This window comes from Myxine glutinosa, chromosome 1 (assembly GCF_964187855.1).
Source record: "Myxine glutinosa chromosome 1, kmMyxGlut1.1, whole genome shotgun sequence".
Taxonomy (NCBI): Eukaryota; Metazoa; Chordata; class Myxini; order Myxiniformes; family Myxinidae; genus Myxine; species Myxine glutinosa.
In genome coordinates this window covers 435732463-435755874 of record NC_136261.1, presented here as the reverse complement: position 1 = coordinate 435755874, position 23412 = coordinate 435732463, and the positions used below count along the sequence as shown (strand labels likewise).

The following is a 23412-nucleotide window of genomic DNA, read 5'->3' as shown; positions in this document are numbered from 1 at the left end:
TGCCCAGAATTCTTAGTGGAAGCAATGGCGGAGCACATATTGTCATAAATGACTGAGGGAAATAATATTACAAATAGGGTTTTTCCAAATAATGTAAGGTTGGACCGAGTTTGTCTTATTGGATAAAATATATTGTTTGCTTTGTAAATAATTAAATAATGCAACTGATGCCATAATGTCTCACTAGGTAATCGCTGGATCATCAAGGTTGTTTATCAATGTGCTCGGCGAGCAAGCTTTCATTGTGACTGAGTAATCAACTCAGCACGACGTCTGAAACTAGATAAGTGAAATGCAAAGTACTTGGTGATTATTTCAGAGTCGAACAATGAAGGCAGATAAGTCGCTCTGCGCTGACTGTTGTAAAGACAGTCAGCGGACGCTTTTTTCTTTCTTACTTAGGAGTTTATTTAATAAATAGTTTTAATGAAATTGCCAGCGTTCTCAGGAAAATCTCTCAACAAGAACGATAATTAAACACTGAATCAAAATAGCTTATTAGTATTTGATAAGGGTTAACCTTTTGTGGGATTGCAGTAGGATTTGCAGATTGAAAAAGGATGGGGATTGCCATAGCTATTGATTTTGAAGTTTTAACATGACTTATCAAAAAACCCATGTTGCTAGTGTGTTAATTCGTAATATGGTATAATAATGGAGGCGCTGTAATTATTTGGTTGTGGGTAAGGATAATATTGCTAAAAAATGTGCTTTGAAATAGAGTAAGTGGTCTTTGTTCTTGTCGTGTCAAAAATGAGTAAAAAGATATATCCTCTTCACTGAGAATGACCTTCAGATGTGCTTGAAGGGATTAGAGAGATGGGGCTCCGAGATGTTTTGCAGGAGACAATGGAAAGCAGAAAACCACATTAAAGAATTTGGGATGCAAACCTGCTCTCAGCGGGAAGCACCCTCATCTCAAGATTCCTCCGATCCTCGCGCCCTCCCACTCAAACTTTGCCCAACCAATCCTATTGCTCTCCTTCCCTCTTTGCTCCTCCCCCCTCCACTTGTCCCCTCCCACACAAACTTTGCCCAAACAATCGTATTGCTCTCCTCCCCTCTTTTCGCTCCTCCCCCCTCCACTTGTCCCCTCCCACCCAAAGTTTGCCCAACCAATCCTACTGCTCTCCTCCCCTCTCTTCACTCCTCCCCCCTCCACTTGCTCCTCCCACTTGAAACTGTATAAAAAAAATCAGAATGAATGACCAAATAGCCAGGATACTTCACTTGGCTGGTTGATTCTGTATGTTAACTGTATACTGTGCATGCTGGTGTTTAGTATGATATTTCTTTGTGCATCCCTACTGTACCAGGATTTTCACTCTGGACTTTGACCTAGGATTTGTTGTACATCTTCGTTGTGTGTTTTTGTGAATTGTACCATGCTCTCCTTGGTTTGATAAGGGTTATTGTTTTATTGCTGTGTATTTCTTTGGAGACAGAAAGTGCTATCCTCCTCAGGAATTAAAATTTGTGACTCTCTTCTGACAAGTTGATGGACATTGAATTTTTGGTTCATCCATTACATACTACTGTAGGAAAAATATCCCTAACACCAGGTTTGATGGTCTCAATCGGTGTCAGTAGTTGCTTAACATCTCTTCAGGCCACAAACCTATCCATGGCATGGCGACCTGCGGGTCCAGAGGTCGGGGAGATTCCGAGAAGTCCCACTTGCTACACACCCCAAACCCTGCGTCTGCAACAATATTTTCACTCTGTCTGCTGCTTGGGAGTCAAACAAACTTGAAATCATTTAAAACCGGAAAAGTATTGTTTATAATGACATCATAAATGAGACAAACAACAGGCACAAATAACTAATGTAATAGACACAGTGCAACGCCAGTAAATTCCAGAAAAGTTTTCAAATAAATTTTACAATCTTTATTTTATGTAAATTGATTTAAATACTTGAAAACTATTGAACACAAATCGCCTTCTTGTTACTTCTGCTATCTTCCAGTTTAGTAGGACTTGTACATGTTAAATAGGATGGTGTATAACGGTGATGTAGAAACCTGCTTCAATAGTGCTTAACATCCGGAAGTTTTCTTTTTCATAATCTTTAACTTCATTATTAGTTCACGTCGAACGAAGTGGCACGTCATCAGTCCGTCCATCCGTCTGTCACTCCATAAACACTTGCAACTTCTTCTCTGAAACCGCTGATGGGATTGTGACCAAACTTGGCACAAATGATATTTGTTATGTTGTAACTAAAGTTTGTTCATGGCATTAAAAAAAGAAACGCCGGTGTTGAAAGGGTCCACCAGGGATCAAAGTGGGTTCAGGTTTTACCCCCCAAAATAGATGTTTTCCTCACTGAAACTACACACACGATTTCAATCAAACATTACCACAAACCTTAGCACCCGTGCTGTACCAAAGATTGTTCACGGCATTTTTAAAAATCGGGATGGAAAATAATCTATGGGGGGCGGGTAGATTGCCCCTCCAAAAGTTTTTTGTTTTGTTTGTTTAAAGTCTTATGATTATGTGACTATGATTGTACATGCTGCCCTGTCTTTAAGCATCCATGGAAATTGGTTAAAAATGCCATGATATGGTTTAAAATACCTTTAGTCAGTGTAGTATACTGCTTAATTCTACCAGATAAGTGGCCAGGGGTATTGCCCCGATGTTTCTATTTGAAATTGAAGTATACATTCCATGATGTAACATGTTCTATGAACTCACAAGATGGTTCTCAATCCCATTTCCTTGCAAAGACTGATGCCTATTTGTACACAGGTGATGTCCAAGCTGTACATGTGGAAGGCAGACAACACAACAAGGATTCATCTGTCACAGAAGATTCAAAATGTCAAATGTCATCATGACATGAAGACTCCCTTCCTATAAAATACAAGTGCATGTCTGGGCCTCATAACACCAAGATTAATATTAAATTAAAGAAACACAAAAAGGTTCTAGAAAGGCGAATACGTTAGAAGTGTAATGTATGCAAAATGGATTTTACTTCAATGAGTAACATCAAAATACACATGAGAATCCACACTGGAAAACACCCCCACAAGTGCTCTGTCTGTGATAAAGGTTTCCTGAGAAAAAGCCATTTGAAATTACATATGAGGATCCATACAGGAGAGCGACCTGGCAAATGCTCGATATGTGATAAAGGTTTCTCTCGAAAAGAGAGTTTGAAATCACATATGAGGATCCACACAGGAGAGCAACCTTACAAATGCTCGATATGTGATAAAGGTTTCTCTCGAAAAGGCTATTTGAAATTGCATATGAGGATCCATACAGGAGAACAACCTTACAAATGCTCGATATGTGATAAAGGTTTCTCTCATAGCAGCAGTTTGAAATTACATATGAGGATCCATTCAGGAGAGCGACCTTACAAATGCTCGATATGTGATAAAGGTTTCTCTCGAAAAGACAGTTTGAAATTACATATGAGGATCCATACAGGAGAAGAACCTTACAATTGCTCGATATGTGATAAAGGTTTCTCTCAAAAAGGCGATTTGAAATTGCACATGAGGATCCATACAGGGGAAAAACCTTACAAATGCTCGATATGTGATAAAGGTTTCTCTATAAAATACAGTTTGAAATTACATATGAGGATCCATACAGGAGAACAACCTTACAAATGCTCAATATGTGATAAAGGTTTCTCTCGTAGCAGCAGTTTGAAATTACACATGAGGATCCATACAGGAGGGCGGCCTTACAAATGCTCGATATGTGATAAAGGTTTCTCTCTTAGCAGCAATTTTAAATTACACATGAGGATCCATACAGGAGAACAACCTTACAAATGCTCGATATGTGATAAAGGTTTCTCTTGTCGCAGCAATTTGAAATTACACATGAGGATCCATACAGGAGAAAAACCTTGCAAATGCTCGATATGTGATAAAGGTTTCTCTCAAACCAGCCATTTAAAATTACACATGAGGATCCATACAGGAGAAAAACCTTACAAATGCTCAATATGTGATAAAGGTTTCTCTATAAAAGGCAGTTTGAAATCACATATGAGGATCCATACAGGAGAACAATCTTACAAATGCTCGATATGTGATAAAGGTTTCTCTCGTAGCAGCAGTTTGAAATTACACATGAGGATCCATACAGGAGAGCGGCCTTACAAATGCTCGATATGTGATAAAGGTTTCTCTCGTAGCAGCAATTTTAAATTACACATGAGGATCCATACAGGAGAACAACCTTACAAATGCTCGATATGTGATAAAGGTTTCTCTCAAACCAGCCATTTAAAATTACACATGAGGATCCATACAGGAGAAAAACCTTACAAATGCTCGATATGTGATAAAGGTTTCTCTGTAAAAGGCAGTTTGAAATCACATATGGGAATCCATACAGGAGAGCGACTTCACAAATGCTTGATATGTGAAAAAGGTTTCGATCATTGTGGCCATTTGAAATCACGTGTAAAGATCCATACAAGAGATCTGAAATCTGACATACCAGGATATGAAAAATGAGGTAAAGTGAATTTCGAAATTGAAGAAACCTAAAATTTAATCTATGAAAGTTGGACAACAGGGAATCTCGATGATCAAGCAAAACCATAGCAGTACTTTAAAAGCATTCTGGGGGAATATCACGACAAACAAATGACAGTGGAGGCTGAGAGGGGTTCAGTGAGGATTCTAAAACGAGCCCTTGGAGCAAATTTATGAGAATGAAGTTTCACAAACTGGTTCATGAATCATGATCCTTAATTGAAAAAGGAGGTGGAATTTTTGAGTCTGGGAGAACTTTTTCTGTTCTCTTTTATTATTGTGACTAGTATTTTGGAATTTAGTTTTCTATCTGATTTAGTTGTTTTTCTGGTCCCATTTTGATTATGCTCAGATGGCATCTTTCCATGACAGTTTGAACATCAATTTTTACTCAATATTTGCAGTTGTGCATGTTTCATTGCCTTGTGTGACATGGGGAGAACACCCTTGATGTAAAATTGTTTGTCAAAAGAAGGCGCCTGCCTATGTTTTTCACGAAACTTGAATTTGTGAAGGCTTTCTCAATAAAGAGAGCTCCTAAAAGCACAAATGCACTTGTCTGTGTTATTGGGAATACCAGCGTGACTTCGCGCGTCTGTGCGCCTCACCACATGTCGTTTCAGAGGGATAGGCATATTTGCCCATTTCGGGGTCTTTGGGGTCTTTTTGGTCTTTGTTGTCTTCGGGGGCTTTGGGTTTTTTTGGGGTCATCTGGGTCTTTAAAGGTCTTTCTGGGGTCTTCGAGGTCTTTTTGGTCTTTGGGATATTTTGGATCCTCTGGGCCTTTAAAGGTATTTTGGGTCTTTGGGGTCCTTTTGGTCTTTGGTGTCTTTGGGGGATTTAGGGTCTTTTGGGTCATCTGGGTCTTTAAGCGTATTTTTGTGGTATTTTAGGTCTTTGGGATGTTTTGGATCCTCTGGGCCTTTGAGGGTATTTTGGGTCTTTGGGGTGTTTTGGGTCTTTTGGGTCTTCTGGGTGTTTTGGGTCTTCGGGGTATTTTGGATCTTCGTGGTGTTTTGGGTATTCAGTGTTTTGGGTCTTCAGGGTGTTTTTGGGACTTTGGGGTCTTAGGGTGTTTTGGGGTCTTTGGGGTATTTTGGATCTTCAATGACTTTTGTGTAGTTGGTGTATTTTGGGTCTTTGTTGTCTTCAGGGGCTTTTGGGTCTTAAGAGTCTTTTGGTTCGTCTAGGTCTTTAAGGGTCTTTTGGGTCTTCAGGGTGTTTTGGGTCTTCAGGGGTGTTGGTGTTCTTAAGGGTCTTGGGGAACTTAAAGGGTTGTCAAAGGTCTGAGGGGTCTCAGCAGTCCAAACATAATTAGGTGGGTGTTAATTTTATTTGAAGAATCAGAAGACGTTTTGGTCGCATATAAACAAACATACATAACGCCATAACCATATACGTTTGCTCCATTATAAAAAGGTGTAATGGCACATAATGATCAATTATAATTTATCAGTCAGTGGAGAGCTTGGAGTTGTCCATATCCCCATAAATAATCCTGATCAAACCGAGAGTTGTTCACCAAACCAGCTGAAAGCTTTGAATAGCATTTACCACAATGGCAAGACTGCACTTCATGTCATCACTGATTACTGCTAAGCAGCTCAGTTACACAGGTCCCAATGTAGAAGACCACACAGCTGGTTGCTGTAACATTTTTTTCAACATCAATGGTAATGCATTGCTAATGGTGAAAATACCTGTGAACACCGACTTCCATAGAAGAGGAGAGGGGAAGTGAACGCCTCTCCCTTCTCCCCCCCCCCCCCCCCTAAAAGGTTGAGATTCAAGTCGATGTGGCCACTGGCCACACCAAGCTAAATAATTATTCCAAAAGTAAAAATTCCAAAAACAGATCCTTGCAATTACAGACCAGTCATCTTCCTCCCAATCATCTGCAAGGTCGTGGAATCCATCATCACTTCCGACATTAAATCCTTCTTCTTCTCCAATGGCTTGATCTTCGATCATCAATATGGATTCAAACCAGGCCAATCTACTCTGGACATGCTGCTTCGGTTGTCTCAACAATGGACGGATGTCCTCAATGCCAGACAGGAAATCGGAGCCATCTCCCTTGACATATATTGTGACTTTGATACAGTCTAGCATCCTCACCATGCTCACCAAACTCTCCTGTTATAGTATCCATGGAAATCTCCATGCATGGCTCACAGATTTTTTTTCTGTCGCATTCAACGTGGGACTCTAAATCCAATATTCTCATCTACTCTTCCTGACTTAGCCGGAGTTTCTCGAGGCAGTGTTCTGTGCCCTGTGCTTTTTCTCATTTTCATCGGTTATCTTTCTGACTCTCTGGAAAATCTTTATATTTTTGCTGATGACTCCACCCTCTGCCGTTCCATCTCTCATCCATCAGATCGACACTTCCGGCCAAAAAAAAAGCCTCGACTCTCTGCAGACTTAGATAAAATTACAAGCTGGTCAAACAAATGGGATATGTCTTTCAAACCAAACAAATCTCACACTCTCACCTCGTCTCTCCGAAAATACCGTCCGGAAAACCCTCACATCCAGTTTCTCAACAACCCTCTTCGAAGAAGTTCTGTCACTCAAGATTTTTGATCTCACAATCTGCCATGATCTTTCCTGAGAAAGCCACATGCCAAAGCTTACCTCCAAAGCCAGTCACTAACTGGGCATCCTCCATTATGCAAAGTCCTTCCTGTGAAACACCCAATCGTGTGATGAGCCCCCGATCGCGCATTGATGGATCATGCTACCTGTGAAACACCATGATGAGCCTCATACCGTGCATTGATGGATCATCCTACCTGTGAAATACCTGGATGAGCCTCATACCGTGCATTGATGGATTATCCTACCTGTGAAACACCGGGATGAGCCCCATACCGTGCATTGATGGATCATCCTACCTGTGAAACACCTGGGTGAGCACCCTAACACGCATTGATGGATCGTCCTACCTGTGAAACACCTGGATGAGCCCTGTACCGCGCATTGATGGATCATACTGCCTGAGAAACACCTGGATGAGCCCCCTACCATGCATTGATGGATCATCCTACCTGTGAAACACCGTGATGAGGCCCCAATCACTCATTGATGGATCATGCTACCTGTGAAACACCGTGATGAGCCCCCTATCACGCATTGATGGATCATCCTACCTGTGAAACACCGTGATGAGCCCCCGATCACGCAACGATGGATCATCCTACCTGTGAAACACCTGGATGAGACCCCTACCACGCCTTGATGGATCATGCTACCTGTGAAACACCGGGATGAGTCCCATACCGCACATTGATCGACCAGTTTCATTAAATGCAGTTTGGACATTAAATAAATTTCATTAACTGCAGTACAGTATTGGGTAAAATCTGTTATCTTCTCTTATCCACCATCTCTTATCTTCTCTTATCCATCATCTCTTAACTTCTCTTAGCCATCGGCTCTTGTCTTTTCTTATACACCATCTCTTGTCTTATCTTATCCACCATCTCTTATCTTCTCTTCTCCACCATCTCTTATCTTCTCTTATCCACCATCTCTCATCTTCCCTTATCCACCATCTCTCATCCTCTTATCCACCATCTCTTATCCTCTCTTATCCACCATCTCTTATCTTCTCTTATCCACCATCTCTTATCATCTCTTATCCACCATCTCTTATCTTCTCTTATCCCCCATCTCTTATCTTCTCTTATCCCCCATCTCTTATCTTCTCTTATCCCCCATCTCTTATCTTCTCTTATCCACCATCTCTTATCTTCTCTTATCCACAATCTCTCATCTTCTCTTATCCACAATCTCTCATCTTCTCTTATCCACAACCTCTTATCTTCTCTTATCCACCATCTCTTATCTTCTCTTATCCACAGTCTCTTATCTTCTCTTATCCACCATCTCTTGTCTTCTCTTATCCAACATCTCTTATCTTCCCCTATGCAAAACCATGATCATTTCTACCACCGTTAATACAACCCAAATCCACCTTTTTCAAATTCCATTTTCCTTTCCTGAAAGTCCAAGTAGTGTCCATTTGTTTTATACCGTTTCCCACCCCTCTCCCTTCTGCAGATCTACTACTGTACTTCTTCTTTACTGTTGTTGTGTTTCCCTCTCGCCCCCTCTTTTCTCCCACTCCCTTTATTGCATGTTTTACTTGTTTTCTGTTTGTCTTTATGTGTTGCTCTTACTCGTAAGAAGTAGCCTCCGTGTAAGTTTTGGAGCTAGTTGTCCATTTAGCAATGTCTTGTTTTGATACATGTGCTGGGAGGAGGTTGCAGTAAAGACATGGACCAAATGTCCTGTAACGGTGTAGTGTTCTGTTGATATTTAGATAATCCTTTGCCTCGACTGAATAAATGTCTTATTGACCTGATTTATATTTGGAAGATTTAAACTTTGTGTCCTGCAAAAGACTGGCACTGAATTGTTTGCAGGTGATGTCTGTCCTGTGAAAGTGGAATGCACACAAAACAACAACGATTCTTCTGTTTCAGAAGCTTTGAGATCTGCATCTGTAAAGGAAGAGTCAGATGTTCCTTTGACAAATGGCAGTGCTGCCTGTTCTACAACAGGTGAGTAGAAACCTACAAAATTACCATTCAGGGCTGAATTTACGAACGGCACTTGGTGAGCATTTTGTTAACGCACGCGTAAACCTTAAACGTTGTTAAAAATATTGTTGTGTGCGCACAGCTAATCCACCTGACCAGATCGCAATTTGTGAAAGGATATAAACAGCCAATTAGTTGTACGTGTTGAAACATTTGATTAGCCTGTGATATCTCGAACATATAATTTAAATGATACACTTGCACAGAATTGCAGCATCACAGACAATTGCTGAAGTGGTTTCAGCACATGGATCCTCATCGGCGGTTGATCCAGGTGATCTTACACAAGATTAAGCAGCGATCAAAATGATTCCTTGGAGAGTCTAACGCTGGACAAATTAAATATTGCCATATTTCTTCAGAGGATTGCATCTATCCTCGAAGATTCTCAATGCACGTCGGTGAACTGCTCTATTACTATCCTCTCTTCCTCCTCTTGAGGTAATTCAAGCACTCCTAATGCATCTACTATATGCTATTCACCATCCCATGTTAACTCCCAATTACAAGTCCTGCAATGCTCGCTTCAAGGCCTTAAACACACTCGATCATCGTGCATGAAGGTTTCTACACGAGTCTAATTCTTTAACACCTTTCGGAAATTCAGCCCATAATCTTTTGAATTCAGAATAACGTATATTCTAGCGTACATGTCGAGGTGGATTGCAAGTCAAATTGGATAGTTTCCCCATTTTTCTTTCCTTCATTCATAGACACATCGATTAGGAGTATTAGATGAAGCAAGATGAACCACAGTTGTTACCAAAACTGTCAGTCAATCAGAACCATACAGGTGCTAATTCCTCCCTGACACTGTCACAACTGCTTTGTCACAATTCCTCAACCCATCACTACCTAGCCTATTGTTCTTCTTCTCCTCATCCTGCCCTCCCTCCTTGCTCTTATGCAATCTGACACACTGTCAACGGCTCCCCCTACCTCCCACTCTATTGTACCTGATGTTCCCTCTTCTTTAATGGTATGGACCTCAAACATCTGCGGCATTTGCTCAGACTTGAATGATTTCTCCATACAGGTTGCTTCTAACAAACCAAACTTGATCGGCTTAACAGAAACCTTCCTCCTTCAAGATGTCTCTGACTCCTTAGTATCTCTCCCTGATTACTCCCTCCTCTGGTATGATAGACCTGAGCCTTGTCCTGGTGGCAGAGTTGCTCTCTATATGAGAACTCTATTCCTCACTCTTCCTGCACAAACCCTCTCTACGCCACACCCCAGGAGTTTCCCCCTCCTCCAAATCCTTGTGGCGTCTGGTCAAATCAGTTTCTGGAGATTGTTCTCCTTCCATCCCTTCCCTTACCTCAAACGGCCACACACCTGATGCTACATGAGAAAAAGCTGAATGCTTCAACACTGTGCTGCCTCAAAATCTTGTGTCCCAAACCCATCTCTCTTTCTGTACCCACCTTACCCAGTCATACCAGGTTGCTCCTGGACTCTGTATCCTTCTCTCACTACAAGGTGAAGATTCTGTCAAGCCATGACTCCTCTCCGGCCGAGCTCCCGCTGCTATGTCTGTGCTCTGTCCCCCAAATATTCCTTCAGGACAGAGAAGATCTGCCATGAACCCTCTTCTGGTGAAACTGCCTAAATCAAGACTCTCTACTCACCTTCACTCTTTCATTCCTCTTTTCTCTTGCCTTTGGAACAAACTCCCACACTCTCTTCAGTTCCACTCCTCCCTCCAGGTCTTTAAAACAGCTGTTCACCACCATCTCTGATCTTTTCCCATCCAAGACCTTGATATTTTCTATCCCCGTTAATTCACCCCAGATCTACCTTTTTCAAATTCCGACTTCTCTCCTGAAAGTCCAAATGGTGTCCATTTCTTTTATGGCCCACCACCTCCCCCCCCCCCATCCCCCCTCCCACCCAAACCCCTATCCTTTCCACAGAACTCCCTATATCCCTGCTCTCTTTTACTTGTGTGCTTCCCTCTCTCCGCCCCCTCTTGTCTCCAGCTCCCTTTATTATAATTATGTTTTATGTGTCTCTGTTTATGTTTGTGTGCCTTATGTGTTGGCTTTTACATGAGCCTTGAATTTGTATACAATAAAATAAAATATTGTCCACCCTCTTGGAAATTCTGATCATGTCACCATCGAAGTTCAGGTTTCTTTTTCTTCACCATCAACTGTTGTTCATCGTGTCCATTGGGACTGTCTTTCAAGATAGCAAGGCTGACTGGGATGGCTTGCCTTCTTTTCTTGCCGATATTCACTGGAACTCGATCCTTTGTCACAACCCATCTGAAGCTGCTTAGGAAGTTCCTGAGTGGATCCTTGTTGTTATGGACCTCTTTCTCCCTTCTCGGACCTACCAAGTGAAACAACACTCTCAGCCATGGTTCACTCCAGCTTGTTCTGCTGCTATGAACCCATCGCAATCGCTTTTTCAAACAGTGTCACTGTGTTGGCTTGAGTGAGGCACATCGTTTGTTTTGCCTTGCGAGCATCCACTGTACACGATTATTGGAGAATGCCAATCGACGATATGCAGAATCTATTTGTAATTCTATCTCAAGTAAACAGCTCGGTTCTCAAGATTTTTGGAGAATTGCTAATAGCGTTCTCAACCGTAATCAATAAACAATTCCTGCCCTCTTCAATTTCCCTGGAGTGCTTACTTCTCCTATTGATAAAGTCAACCTCTTTGCTGTGCATTTTGCTGCAAACTCCACACTTGAAGACCACGGACAAACATTGCCTGTTTGTCCTTCTCATCTTGACACCATGCTTTCCACTATCATCGGCACACCCAGGAAAGTTGCTAAGATTATTCAAAGGCCTGACATTTGAAAATCTACTGCACCAAATATAATCCCTACAATTGTTTTGAAGATGTGTTCATTTGAACTGTCTTCTGTTCTCTCAAAACATTATTGCTTGTGCATGTCTAAGTCTGTGTTTCCACTTAGCTGGAAGCAGGCTTCTGTAGACCCTGTCTTTAAAAGCTCCGGTGAGTAATCAGATCCTTCTAACTATCGGCCTGTTAACCTTCTACCTGTTATCAGCAAATGTTTGAATCCTTGATAGACCAACTCATGACTCATCTGGAAACCCACAACCTCCTAACGGATGTTCAGTATGGACATAGACAGTCATTGTCTGCTGGTGATGTTCTACCCTAATCATTGAACATGTGGATGGGGCTTTGGGTCATCGTGGAGAAGCTATGGTTGTTTGTTTCGACATCTCGAAGGCTGAAATCATCTGGCATTTCTGGAAAATTGCTTGATACAATCACTGACTTCCTTACAAATCGTCAAATCTCTGTGGTCAATGAGGGACAGTAATCCCCTGTCCATAATATGAATGTGAGTCCTCAGGGGTCTGTCTGTGTTGGGTCCAATATTGTTCATGTTATATATCAATGATCTGCCTGATTGTATTCTTTCTCAATTAAGCATTGACGCAGATGACTCAAAACGATATACTACATACCCAGGAACCTTGTCTCCTCTTACCCGTGACCAGCGGCGTCAGGAGCCAGCACGGACCCCGAGGCAAACAACCTCGGGGCCCTCACCCTCACCATTTTTCTATTTTATAAATTTTTAAGGAACTTTCTTTGATGAAAACCAAAAAACTTTAAAAAAACAAATGGTCACTTTTATTCAGCTGTTTGATCGAAAATATAGGAGAAAGCGAGACGTTTGGACCATTCGAGTCAATTTGCAGCCTCGACTGTCAAACACTACTTCTCGCTAAGATTTTAATTTTTTTTTTGTATAAAAGATCGAGGCTCGTGAAAGAGCGAACATTAATCACACAGAAAGACAAACCGACATGTAAAACATATAACATCGGGAGCGGTAGACAAGATGGGGAGAGAGGGGGAAGGACACAAACACAATATTTGAGAGCAGGGACCGAGAGACATGGAGACATGGAGACATCGAGAGATCTGAGAGAGGGCGAGGGCTTTGGGGGGGGGGGGCATGGGAAGGGGTGTGGGAGAGGTATAAAACATATGGACACTGCCAGGACTTCCAGGAAAGAAGTTGGAATTTCAAACAAGGTGGATCTGGGGAGAATTAGCGGGGGTAGAAAAGATCAAGGTTTTGGATGGGGGTATGATAAGAGATGGTGGTGATTCACTGGATGGGGGAAGATAAGATTGAAAAAAAAATACGTGAGAAGGTGGTTCATAATTTTTTTTGGACAAAGAGGATACAAACCGATTTCTTTGTAACGCACATTTCTGGTTAATAACCATTTTCTGTAAAGTTTGAAACTGTACCATTAACAGCAGCAAACGCTTTGTTTCCGGCAAGAAAAAGCAAAATCATCTTCATCGTTTAAATGTAATTTTTTTTTTTTTTTGTATACGAGATCGAGGCTCGTGAAGGAGCGAACATTAATCACACAGAAAGACAAACCGACACAAAAATATATAACATCGGGAGCGGTAGACAAGTTGGGGAGAGAGGGGGAAGGACACAAACACAACATTTGAGAGCAGGGACCGAGAGACATGGAGACATCGAGAGATCTGAGAGAGGGCGAGGGCTTTGGGAGGGGGCATGGGAAGGGAGGGGGGGTGGGAGAGGTATAAAACATATGGACATGGCCAGGACTTCCAGGAAGGAAGTTGGAATTTCAAACAAGGTGGATCTGGGGTGAATTAGCGCGGGTAGAAAAGATCAAGGTTTTCGATGGTGGAAGATAAGCGATGGTGGTGAACAGCTGTTTTAAAGACCTGGAGGGAGGAGTGGGATTGAAGGGAGTGAGGGAGTTTGTTCCAGAGGCGGCAGAAAAGAGGAATGAAAGAGTGAAGGTGAGCAGAGAGCCGAGATTTCGGCAGTTTAACCAACAGAGGGTTGCCGGCAGATCTTGTGCGACCTGTAGGAATATTTGGGGGACAGAGCACAGAGAGAGCTGGGGGTGCAAGGCCAGAGAGGAGTCGGTAGAAGACAGAAAGACCACCTACCTGCCTGCGGTGATTGAGTGAAAGGCCCTCAGAGATAGCGACATCGCGGGAGATTCCAATAATTCTGAAAGCTTTGGTTTCAACAGCGTGAAGCCGAGCTAGGTGTGAGGCAGGAGCACCGGCCCATAGGGGAGAACAGTATTCCATTGAGCTGCGGATGAAAGCCTTGTATGTGGTGAGGAGCTCAGGTGTGCCAAGGAAGGACTTCGCACGACGGAGGATGCCCAGTCGGCGACTGGCTTTGGAGGAAAGCTTGGCAATGTGATTTTCCCAAGAAAGATCATGGCAGATAGTGAGACCCAAAAGCTTGAGCGACAGAACTTCTTGCAGAGGATTGTTGAGAAAGTAGATGGGAGGGTTGTCCAGTCGATCTTTTCGGAGAGACATCGTAAGGGTGTGAGATTTGTCAGGATTGAAAGACATGTTCCACTTGTTTGACCAGTCTGTGATTTTGTCCAGGTCTTCAGAGAGTGAGGAGGCTGCAGACTGCCGATCTGAGGGCAGAGGAATGGAGCGGCAGAGAGTGGAGTCATCAGCAAAGAGAAAGAGAGGATTTTCAAGAGAGTCGGAGAGATCATTGATGAAGACCAGAAAAAGCACAGGGCCCAGAACACTGCCTTGGGGAACTCCAGCCTGAACAGGAAGAGGAGACAATGATGAGGAAATGAGGATCAGCTGATGAGGGCTTTCATTGTACTGTTAAAAAAAAAAAAATGACAGAAGCTCTGCCTGAGGCACTGATTCTTTCAGTCACTCAACACGTCTGGCAGTTTCTTCCCATCCATATACCATATCTGTCCCAAGGAGTAAGACTATAAGGTATTCTTCTGTTTCTTTTTCAATGCAAGGCATCATTCTGGAACAGCTTACCTGCATCCTTATTTCACCTCTTTCTCAACCTACCTCAATTCAAGAGGATTGTCAATAGACTCCTCCTTTCTGTCTAATGTCTAAAATCTATACTTTCGTTTTTGTACCCCCACCTCGAGTGGCCTTAAATGCTTTGTCGCAGGAGATATCTCATAAATATGGATGTGCATTGAGGGTACGTACCACAATTAGCACCGCCAAACCGGTTGCACCCAAAGGAAACACGTTTGTAAAAGAGTGAGAACCCTGTGCCCGGAACAATTGATGTCAGGTGTGAGAATCGAATCTGGCACCCTTTCAGCAGCACCACAAAAATTGTAAGGAGTGAAGGGTGAAATTGTACTAAAAAGAGTTATACAGCTACGTCAAGCCAAGGTGACCAGGACCTGGTGGGCCTACTTCAGGAGGATATGGAGGAGCTAATTGCCCAGGAAGCTGTAAATGAATGCAACATTGTGGGAGAAGGACCAGGAGGGGTAGCAGTGGAGGTGCCGATGGCTATGGAGGACACAACCCTCACCAGTCCCTGGAAAAGGCAGCGTGATGACACGGAATAGTGGGTCGCTGTTACCATTGCAGTCCGGGAATGACCAGGTGATGTTGTTGATTAGTCAACTCATGGCACAGATGATGAAAATGGAGGAGGGACAAGGTGGATGGCATAAGGCATGACATGCATGTGGGGCAGGCAGAGGTAAAGGCTGATATGAAGGCTATGGGAAATGAGATAGCCGCAATGCTCGAGGCTGTAAGGGGAGAGGTGAGTGAGCATGTGGATGGTGACCGGGACGAGATGGGGGCGGGTGAGGCTAGAATGATGTAGGAGACAAATGGGATAAAAGAAGAGGTGAATGGACTTAACCCTAGGATGCATTGGGGTACGATACCCCCCCCCCCCTCTTCCATTCGGAGGTCTTTTATGCCCTCAGGCTATGCTGTTTATTTGTTTCGCTATAACTTTGTTGTAAAAACGTTTTTTACCCAAGATCTTTCATATATGCTTTGAAGAAAGGGTGGTGCATGTCCCTGTGTGTGTAGATTCTTTGTTTTTCGTTGAGGATTGGGGGGAATTATTTTTTAAATTTTTATCCCATCACATTGCCTAGGGGCATGATTTTGTTTTTGCGATAACTTTGTTCTAAAAACGTGTTTACCCATAATCTTTCATATGTGCTTTGAATGAAGGGTAATACATATTCCTGTGTGAGTGTTTTGGGTTTGTTTTTTTTTGTTCAGGGTCGGAGAGAATGTATTTTTAAAATTTTACCCCATTAATTCATTTGGGGGTCTTTTTGGACAGGTTTATTATTTAGGTTATTGTTGGTAAAAACAAACCAATCAGATGTAATTTTCTTTATTGCTGTTTTTTTTTTGGATGTATTCTTTTTATTTTTATCATTATTATTTAATACCCACTCCCCCTCCCCCTTTTACATAGCATTGCTGAATGTGTGTGTGTGTGATGTGTTCTGATGTATCTTCCACACCCTTTGACCCACAGGGCTCAAACATGGCATGAAGAATGCTTGTTCCCCAGAATAGTTTTGGAATTCGACCTCCCCGCCCCCCCCCCAACCATCTTGATTGTGTGGGTGGTGGGGTAGGTAAAGAATCCCCCGACAACTCAGACGTATTTCCAAGACATGCATACTCAAAAAAATCAATACAAAACATTTTCAACAGTAAATTTATTCTTATTTCTTGGTGATGGCATGGCATTCTTATGGATGGCATTTGTTGCACAAAAGCAGGCTGTGCCAGTTGCACACATGCTGTGAGGATTTTTGGCATGTCGTGGAGATTTTTCTGTCCTGTTTTTTACAGTAAGTGCACATTTTCCTTTTTTTGGCACCACCTGTGGACGTCTCGGCTGTTGGGCACCAAATGCCAAAAAATCTCCATGGAATATTTGACGCTGCTTGGAAGTGAAGGGTTGTTATTCAACCTGTCTTCCATATGAGGCATTACCATTTCCACAACAAGATCTTTCAGGCACAAGCGGCGTACCTTTGGATGGAATTCTGGATGTTGTGATGAAAACAGCAGAAACGCATTCAGGCAGGCAACATCCAGGACGTTATACCACAGTGCCATGGACCACCTCCTGGTTTGTCGTTTGCATGAATATGTGCGAACCATTTGATCCATGGTATCCACGCCGCCTTTAGTGCTGTTATAGTAGCTGATTATTTCAGGCTTTTTTCCCCTGCTCGTTCCTTCCATGATCGCCTTGTCATGTTGTCATGTGCTGAGCAAAATTACAGCTTTGTTGGGTCTTGGCACATAGCTCACCATAGTTAGATTTTCAGTGAATCCAAATTCACTGCTGTGATGCTCTCTGTCCTTTCTGAATGCCATCAGTGCAGGGATATCGGCCTTATTTTTCTTAAGTGTTCCCACAAGCGTCAGACGTTTCTCCAGCAGTGTCCGAGTAAGTGGAACACTCGTAAAGAAGTTGTCCATGGTGATATTTCGTCCTGAACCCCTCAATGGACCACACAATGTCTGTACGACATTTGATCCGAGGTTTTTTTTGCAAGGCTTGCCCAGGCTGTCCACCTGTGTATGCCATGCCATCCACAGCATATGAGGTCTTTGCATCACAAGCCCAAAATATCTTGATGCCATATTTTGCCGGTTTGCTCGGCCTATATTGGATAAATTTACAACGGCCTCTGAATGGTACCAGTTGCTCATCCACAGTGATGCCACATAACACAATTGTGTCAACTAGTGCCCTATGACACTCATTAGCAGACTAGGCCGACTGAGCTGGTAATATAAATTCAGCACACGAACAATGTTTCAATTGTACAACCCATATGTGCGAAATTCTGATGGATATAACAAGATGAATGGTTAGACTATATTTTTATACTTACAGGCAATGTTTTTGAAGGCTCACAAACAAGGATTGCAAGAGATTGACAAAGACTGCAAAATGGCAGGCTAACTTGTCACCACTTCCTGTTAGGTTGTGACCTGTGATATCACAACCTGTTATATATAATGTCAAACTGGTCCAAAAATACCCACGAATGCATTCATGGGGGTAAAATTAAAAAAATTAATTCCCCCGATCCAGAAAGAAAAAAAACCCAAAACACACAAACAGGAACATGTATTTATTACCCTTCATTCAAAGCAAACATGATAGATCATTGGTAAAAACGTTTTTATAACAAAGTTATAGCGAAACAAAAATGATGCTTGGCCCGGGTCCAAAAAGACCCATGATGCATGCATGGTGGTAAAAATTTTAAAATACATTCTCCCCAACCCTGAGAATAAAAAAACCAAAACACTCACAAAGAAATATGTATTACCCTTTATTCAAAGCATGGATGAAAGATCATGGGTAAAAACGTTTTCATAACAAAGTTATCACAAAAACAAAATCATGCCCCCAGGCAGTGATGGAATAAAAATTTTATAAATAAATTTTCCCCCAATCCTGAACGGAAAAAAAACAACACAAACACAGGGGCATGCACTACCCTTTATTGAAAGCATTTATGAAAGGTCATGCAATTCTAAGATAATATAACAAAGTTATAGCGAAACAAAAATCATGCTTGGCCTGGGTCCAAAAAGGCCCACGAATGCATTAATGGGGGTAACATTTTAAAAATACATTCTCCCCGACCCTGAAAATAAAAAAACCATAAGACATACAGGAATATGTATTACCCTTTATTTGAAGGATATATGAAATATCATGGGTGTAAACATTTTTATAACGAAGTTATCGCAAAAATAAAATTATGCCAGCCCAAAAAGACCCCGAATGCATCCTAGGGTTAAACAAGGAAAAACGGACTTGCAGAGGGGCAAAAAGAACTGAACAGCAAATTAGAAGAAATAGAGGATCTAAAGCCAGCTCAGAAGGGCAAGTAAGAAAGAATGTAAAATAGGCCATGATGACCGAACACAGAACATATAATAAATGGGATGAACGACAGAGACAAAAGAACAGAAAATGAAAAACAATGGAAGCAACTAAAGTCATCTCAGAAGAAGAACTAAAGGGGGCAAAGATGGACATAATAAAGATAAAAAATGAAATTCGATGGATAAAGGCAAAGAAGAATAATGAGAGACAAGCAAGAGGGCAATTAATGTAAAGGAAGAGATTGTGGAATGTGTAGAAACAATGTGTAAAGATCGGGATAACGCATGGCAGGTGCAGGTGGAGAGCATATGAGCGATCAAAGCGGATCATGACGAGGTGAGGCTGTGTGAGCTGGAGCGAATTCATGGTGTGAAAGGGTGTGTGCCGAGCTTGGGTGGAATAACGAACTCAGGGTTCCTTGGAGTGCCGAGCCTGAGTGTAACGGAGTGTGTGCCACGAGCATGCAGAGTGGAGTGCATGACCGAGCGAGAGTACGGGTCTTTCACCGACTCAGATAGGGGTAACCGTTACCTTGACTGAGAGGAGGGGTGAGGTTACTGAGCGGGAATTATTTTAAATGTTAAGATGTTCTGGTCCTGTGCACGGGAGATTAAAAAGAACAGGTTTGTCATCTGTACCGGTCCAAGGAAGGTCACATTTCAAGGCACTGCATGTCACTGTGTGATAACGGTCCTATGTGCCAGCAAAACACCTGTGTGTAGATGATTGGAAAAAAATTCGCAAGGAATGGTGCACATCTGAGTGTACGTGGCACAAATGCTTCGCGGCACAAATGACAAATTAAGCGACGGGACCTCCGTGGAATGGCTCAATGTAAAGTAGTGTGTAAACTTTCATGGAGTGAGATTGACTTTGGAGTGCATCGTGTGAGTAAATGGTGTGTGAGAGATCGTGAGACGGCCGGTGTGTGTAAGTTGTGTGCGCTGGTCCGCGAGGCGATTTGGGGATGTACCGGATGTACGGTGCAAGAGTGGGCGTGGTGAAGGTTACGGGGCTGCGTGTGTTGTGTGACGTCTGCAGGGGTTCCGCACATGAGCGGTGGTAGTGCGGAACACGGAGGAAAATCTGCCGAATGTCAGTGTGAACATTTAAATTAATTGGCAGGTTACGGATGTGCCGCCAAACTTTCCCACAGAGGGAGCTTACATTGGATAGAATATTTAGTGTGGAAGCGGATTTAGAGCTGGAAAACCAGAGCAATCGCTGCTGTTTGAACGTGCTGGGCACCCGAGGAGAAGCTGCCTGCCTGTTCACGCTATGGAAGGCTCACCTGCTGAGATAAATTGTGTTGCCAGGTTTGGCGGTCTCAATCGGTGTCAGTAGTTCGGTGTCAATCCAGGGTATGGCGACCTGCGGGGTCCAGAGGTTGGGGAGAGTCCGAGATGTCCCACTCATGACGCACCGCAAACCCAAAACCTGCGTCTGCAACAATATTTTCACTCTGTCTGCTGCTTGGGAGTCGAACAAAATTGAAAATCATTCCAAACAGGAGAATTAATGTTTAAAATGACATTGTAGCGGTTACCGCTGGATGCACACAATCGCCTTGCACCGGCCAGAACACGGCCAGACGCGCCTCTCCCGGGCATGCCCGGACTCACTGTTCCCGGGCACGCCCGAACCTCCCAGGCACGCCCGGTCTCGTCTTTCCCGGGCATGCCCGCTCTCGCCTTTCCAGGGCTCGCCCAGAGCGTCCGGGCATGCCCGCTATCGCCTTTTCAGGGCTCGCCCTGAGCGTCCGGGCATGCCCGCTATCGCCTTTCCAGGGCTCGCCCAGAGCATCCGGGCATGCCCGTGATCGCCTTTCCAGGGCTCGCCCAGAGCGCCCGGGCACGCCCAGCCTCGACTTGCCAGGCCGCAGCCAAACACGCCCGGGCAGGTCCAGACTCGCCTTTCCAAGGCTCGCCCTTGACACCCGGGCATGCCCGGTATAGCTTTTGCCGGGCAAACTTCTCAACATAAATGTATATATATATTGCTGCCCGATAAACGGGCTTGTCAGAATAACTGAGCTGTTTTGTTTCAATAAAGCAACTCGGCCGAATTCCGTCTTTGGTCGCGTCAATTCTTTCGACTTGCGTTGGAGCGCAGTTCCTTCATTGGTGACCTACCGACATGGATACGGCAGTGACGCTTAAACTGCCTACCTTCTGGGAGGCTCATGCGGCTGTTTGGTTCGCTCAGGCGGACTCTCAGTTCGCCCTGCGAGGCATCACCGCGGACGACACCCGCTTCCACCATGTTGTGGCAGCACTCGGTTCCGCCACCGCGGCCCACGCCTTGAGCCTCCTCGAGCACCCGCCGGCTGCTGACAAATACGACGCACTGAAGACACTCCTCCTCGACGCTTTCGCCCTCTCACCGGCAGCACGCGCACGGCGCCTGCTCGCTCTGCCCGAGCTCGGCGACACGCGCCCGTCAGAGCACATGGACTATATGCTCTCGTTGCTCGGTGAGCACTCTCCGGATTTTCTGTTCCGCGAGCTGTTCCTTTGCCAGCTGCCTCACCCGGTACGCCTCGCCCTGGCTGGCACGTTGATCACGGATTCCCGCGCCCTCGCCAGGGAAGCCGATAAGATCTCCTCGGCGGGCCAGCACATCGGCGCGGTTAGCTGGAGCCCGCCGCCGTCCGAGGCGACGCCCACGACGCCCGAGCGCCCTGCGCGGTTGGAGGCCGAACTGCCGGTGCAACTGGCGGCCGCTACGCCGCACCGCCCGCTTCCGACACGACGGCCGGGGCCTCCACCTGACCGGGCATGGTGTTATTACCATGCCAGGTTCGGACACAAGGCTCGGACGTGCCGGCCCCCGTGCACTTTCGGCAGGTCGGGAAACGGCCGGGCCGGCGTTCATTCCCAGCCATGAGCGCCGGCCACTCGGGCAACTTGCTGTTTATTCGGGACAAAGCGTCTGGGCGGCGTTTCCTGTGTGACACCGGCGCCCAACTGAGCGTCATACCCGCCTCTGAGCAGGACAGGTGGGACGCTGTTTGCGGCCCCTCTTTGGTCGCTGCTCATGGCTCGGCCATACGCACTTTCGGCCCACGCGTCGTCACCCTCTGCTTCGGCAGCCAGCGTTTTCAATGGACTTTTGTGACCGCCTGCGTCCCTATGGCTTTGCTGGGCGCCGACTTCCTCTGCGCACACGGGCTGCTGGTCGACGTCAAACGTCGTCGCCTTGTCAACGCCGAGACCTTCAGCTCCCTGGCGTGCACGATGAGCAGCTCCACGCCAACCGAACTGGCGTGCGCCCTCCCGGCAGCGAACGAGTTCGCTCGCCTGCTCGCGGAATTCCCGGCCCTCACGCGGCCGACGTTTTCGCCCGTCGCGGTGCGGCACGGGATTGAGCACCACATACCCACTACGGGCCCGCCGGTCTACGCCAGGGCCCGCCGCCTCGACCCGGCCAAGCTCGCCGTGGCGAAGGCTGAGTTCGATGTGTTGGAGCACCTCGGCATCGTGCGGCGCTCCGATAGCGCGTGGGCCTCGCCACTGCACATCGTGCCAAAGCCGGGGGATGGATGGCGCCCGTGTGGCGACTACCGCCGTCTCAACGACGCTACCACCCCCGACAGGTACCCGATCCCGCATATTCAGGACTTTTCCGACCGTTTGGCAGGACGGGTCATCTTTTCGAAAATTGACCTGATATGGGGCTACCACCAGGTACCTGTCCGGGCGGCCGACGTCCAGAAGACGGCCATCATCACGCCGTTCAGCCTGTTCGAATTTTTGCGGATGCCTTTTGGCCTCAAGAACACGGCCCAGGCGTTCCAGCGCTTGATGGACGGCGTGCTGCGCGACCTGCCGTTTCTTTTCGTCTATCTGGACGATATCCTCGTCGCCAGCACGTCCCGCGCCGAGCACCTACTCCACCTCCGAACACTGTACGGTCGCCTCAGCGAGCACGGCTTAATTGTCAACCCGGTCAAATGCCACTTCGGCGTGACGACCGTTGACTTTTTGGGCCACCGCATCACCAAGACCGGGGCCGTGCCACTGCCGACCAAGGTCGAGGCCATCACCACGTTCCCGCGTCCCCGTTCCATCAAGGGCCTCCAAGAGTTCCTCGGCATGGTGAATTTTTATCACTGATTCGTGCCCCGCGCTGCTCAGCTCATGCGGCCCCTTTACGAGGCCCTCCGGGGCAAGCCGGCCAAGCATGACATTGTTTGGTCCGCGGCCATGGACGCGGCCTTTGCCAGCGCCAAACGGGCCCTCGCCGACGCAATGCTGCTGGCTCACCCGGTGCTCAACGCGCCCATTGCCCTCACTACGGACGCCTCCAACTACGCGGTGGGCGCCATCCATGAGCAATGGGTGGACGGGGTTTGGCAGCCACTCGCTTTTTTCAGCCGGCAACTCCGGCCGAATGAGTTGAACTACAGCACGTTCGACCGCGAGCTGCTCGGGCTATTCCTGGCCGTTCGCCATTTCCGACACCTCCTGGAGGGCCGCCCATTCATGGCTTTCGTCGACCACAAGCCATTGGTCTACGTAATGGCTAAGGTCATGGAGCCGTGGTCGGCCCGCCAGCAGCACCACCTCTCCGCCGT

At 45.4% G+C, this 23412-nt stretch overlaps 2 protein-coding genes across 3 annotated transcripts in view; both read left to right on the top strand.

Annotated features, from left to right (window-relative positions):
• The window catches only part of LOC137420534 (uncharacterized), an 84857-nt gene extending 79793 nt beyond the window's left edge, over positions 1-5064 (top strand). Inside the window, exons 2-3 of one of the 2 annotated variants that reach the window (XM_078770720.1) lie at positions 2758-3231; positions 3316-5064. In XM_078770720.1, the coding sequence (XP_078626846.1) occupies positions 2976-3231; positions 3316-4493 (1434 nt within the window). In that variant the 5' untranslated portion in view covers positions 2758-2975 and the 3' untranslated portion in view covers positions 4494-5064. Of the gene's footprint in view, positions 1-2757 lie in introns of both variants that reach the window. The other variant, XM_078770719.1, reaches the window with a different exon arrangement.
• Positions 1-23412, top strand: part of LOC137419063 (uncharacterized) — a 1330575-nt gene that overhangs the window by 268799 nt on the left and 1038364 nt on the right. The window contains exon 3 of the mRNA XM_078770723.1: positions 8945-9082. Coding sequence (XP_078626849.1) covers positions 8945-9082 — 138 coding nt within the window. The remainder of the gene's footprint in view (positions 1-8944; positions 9083-23412) is intronic.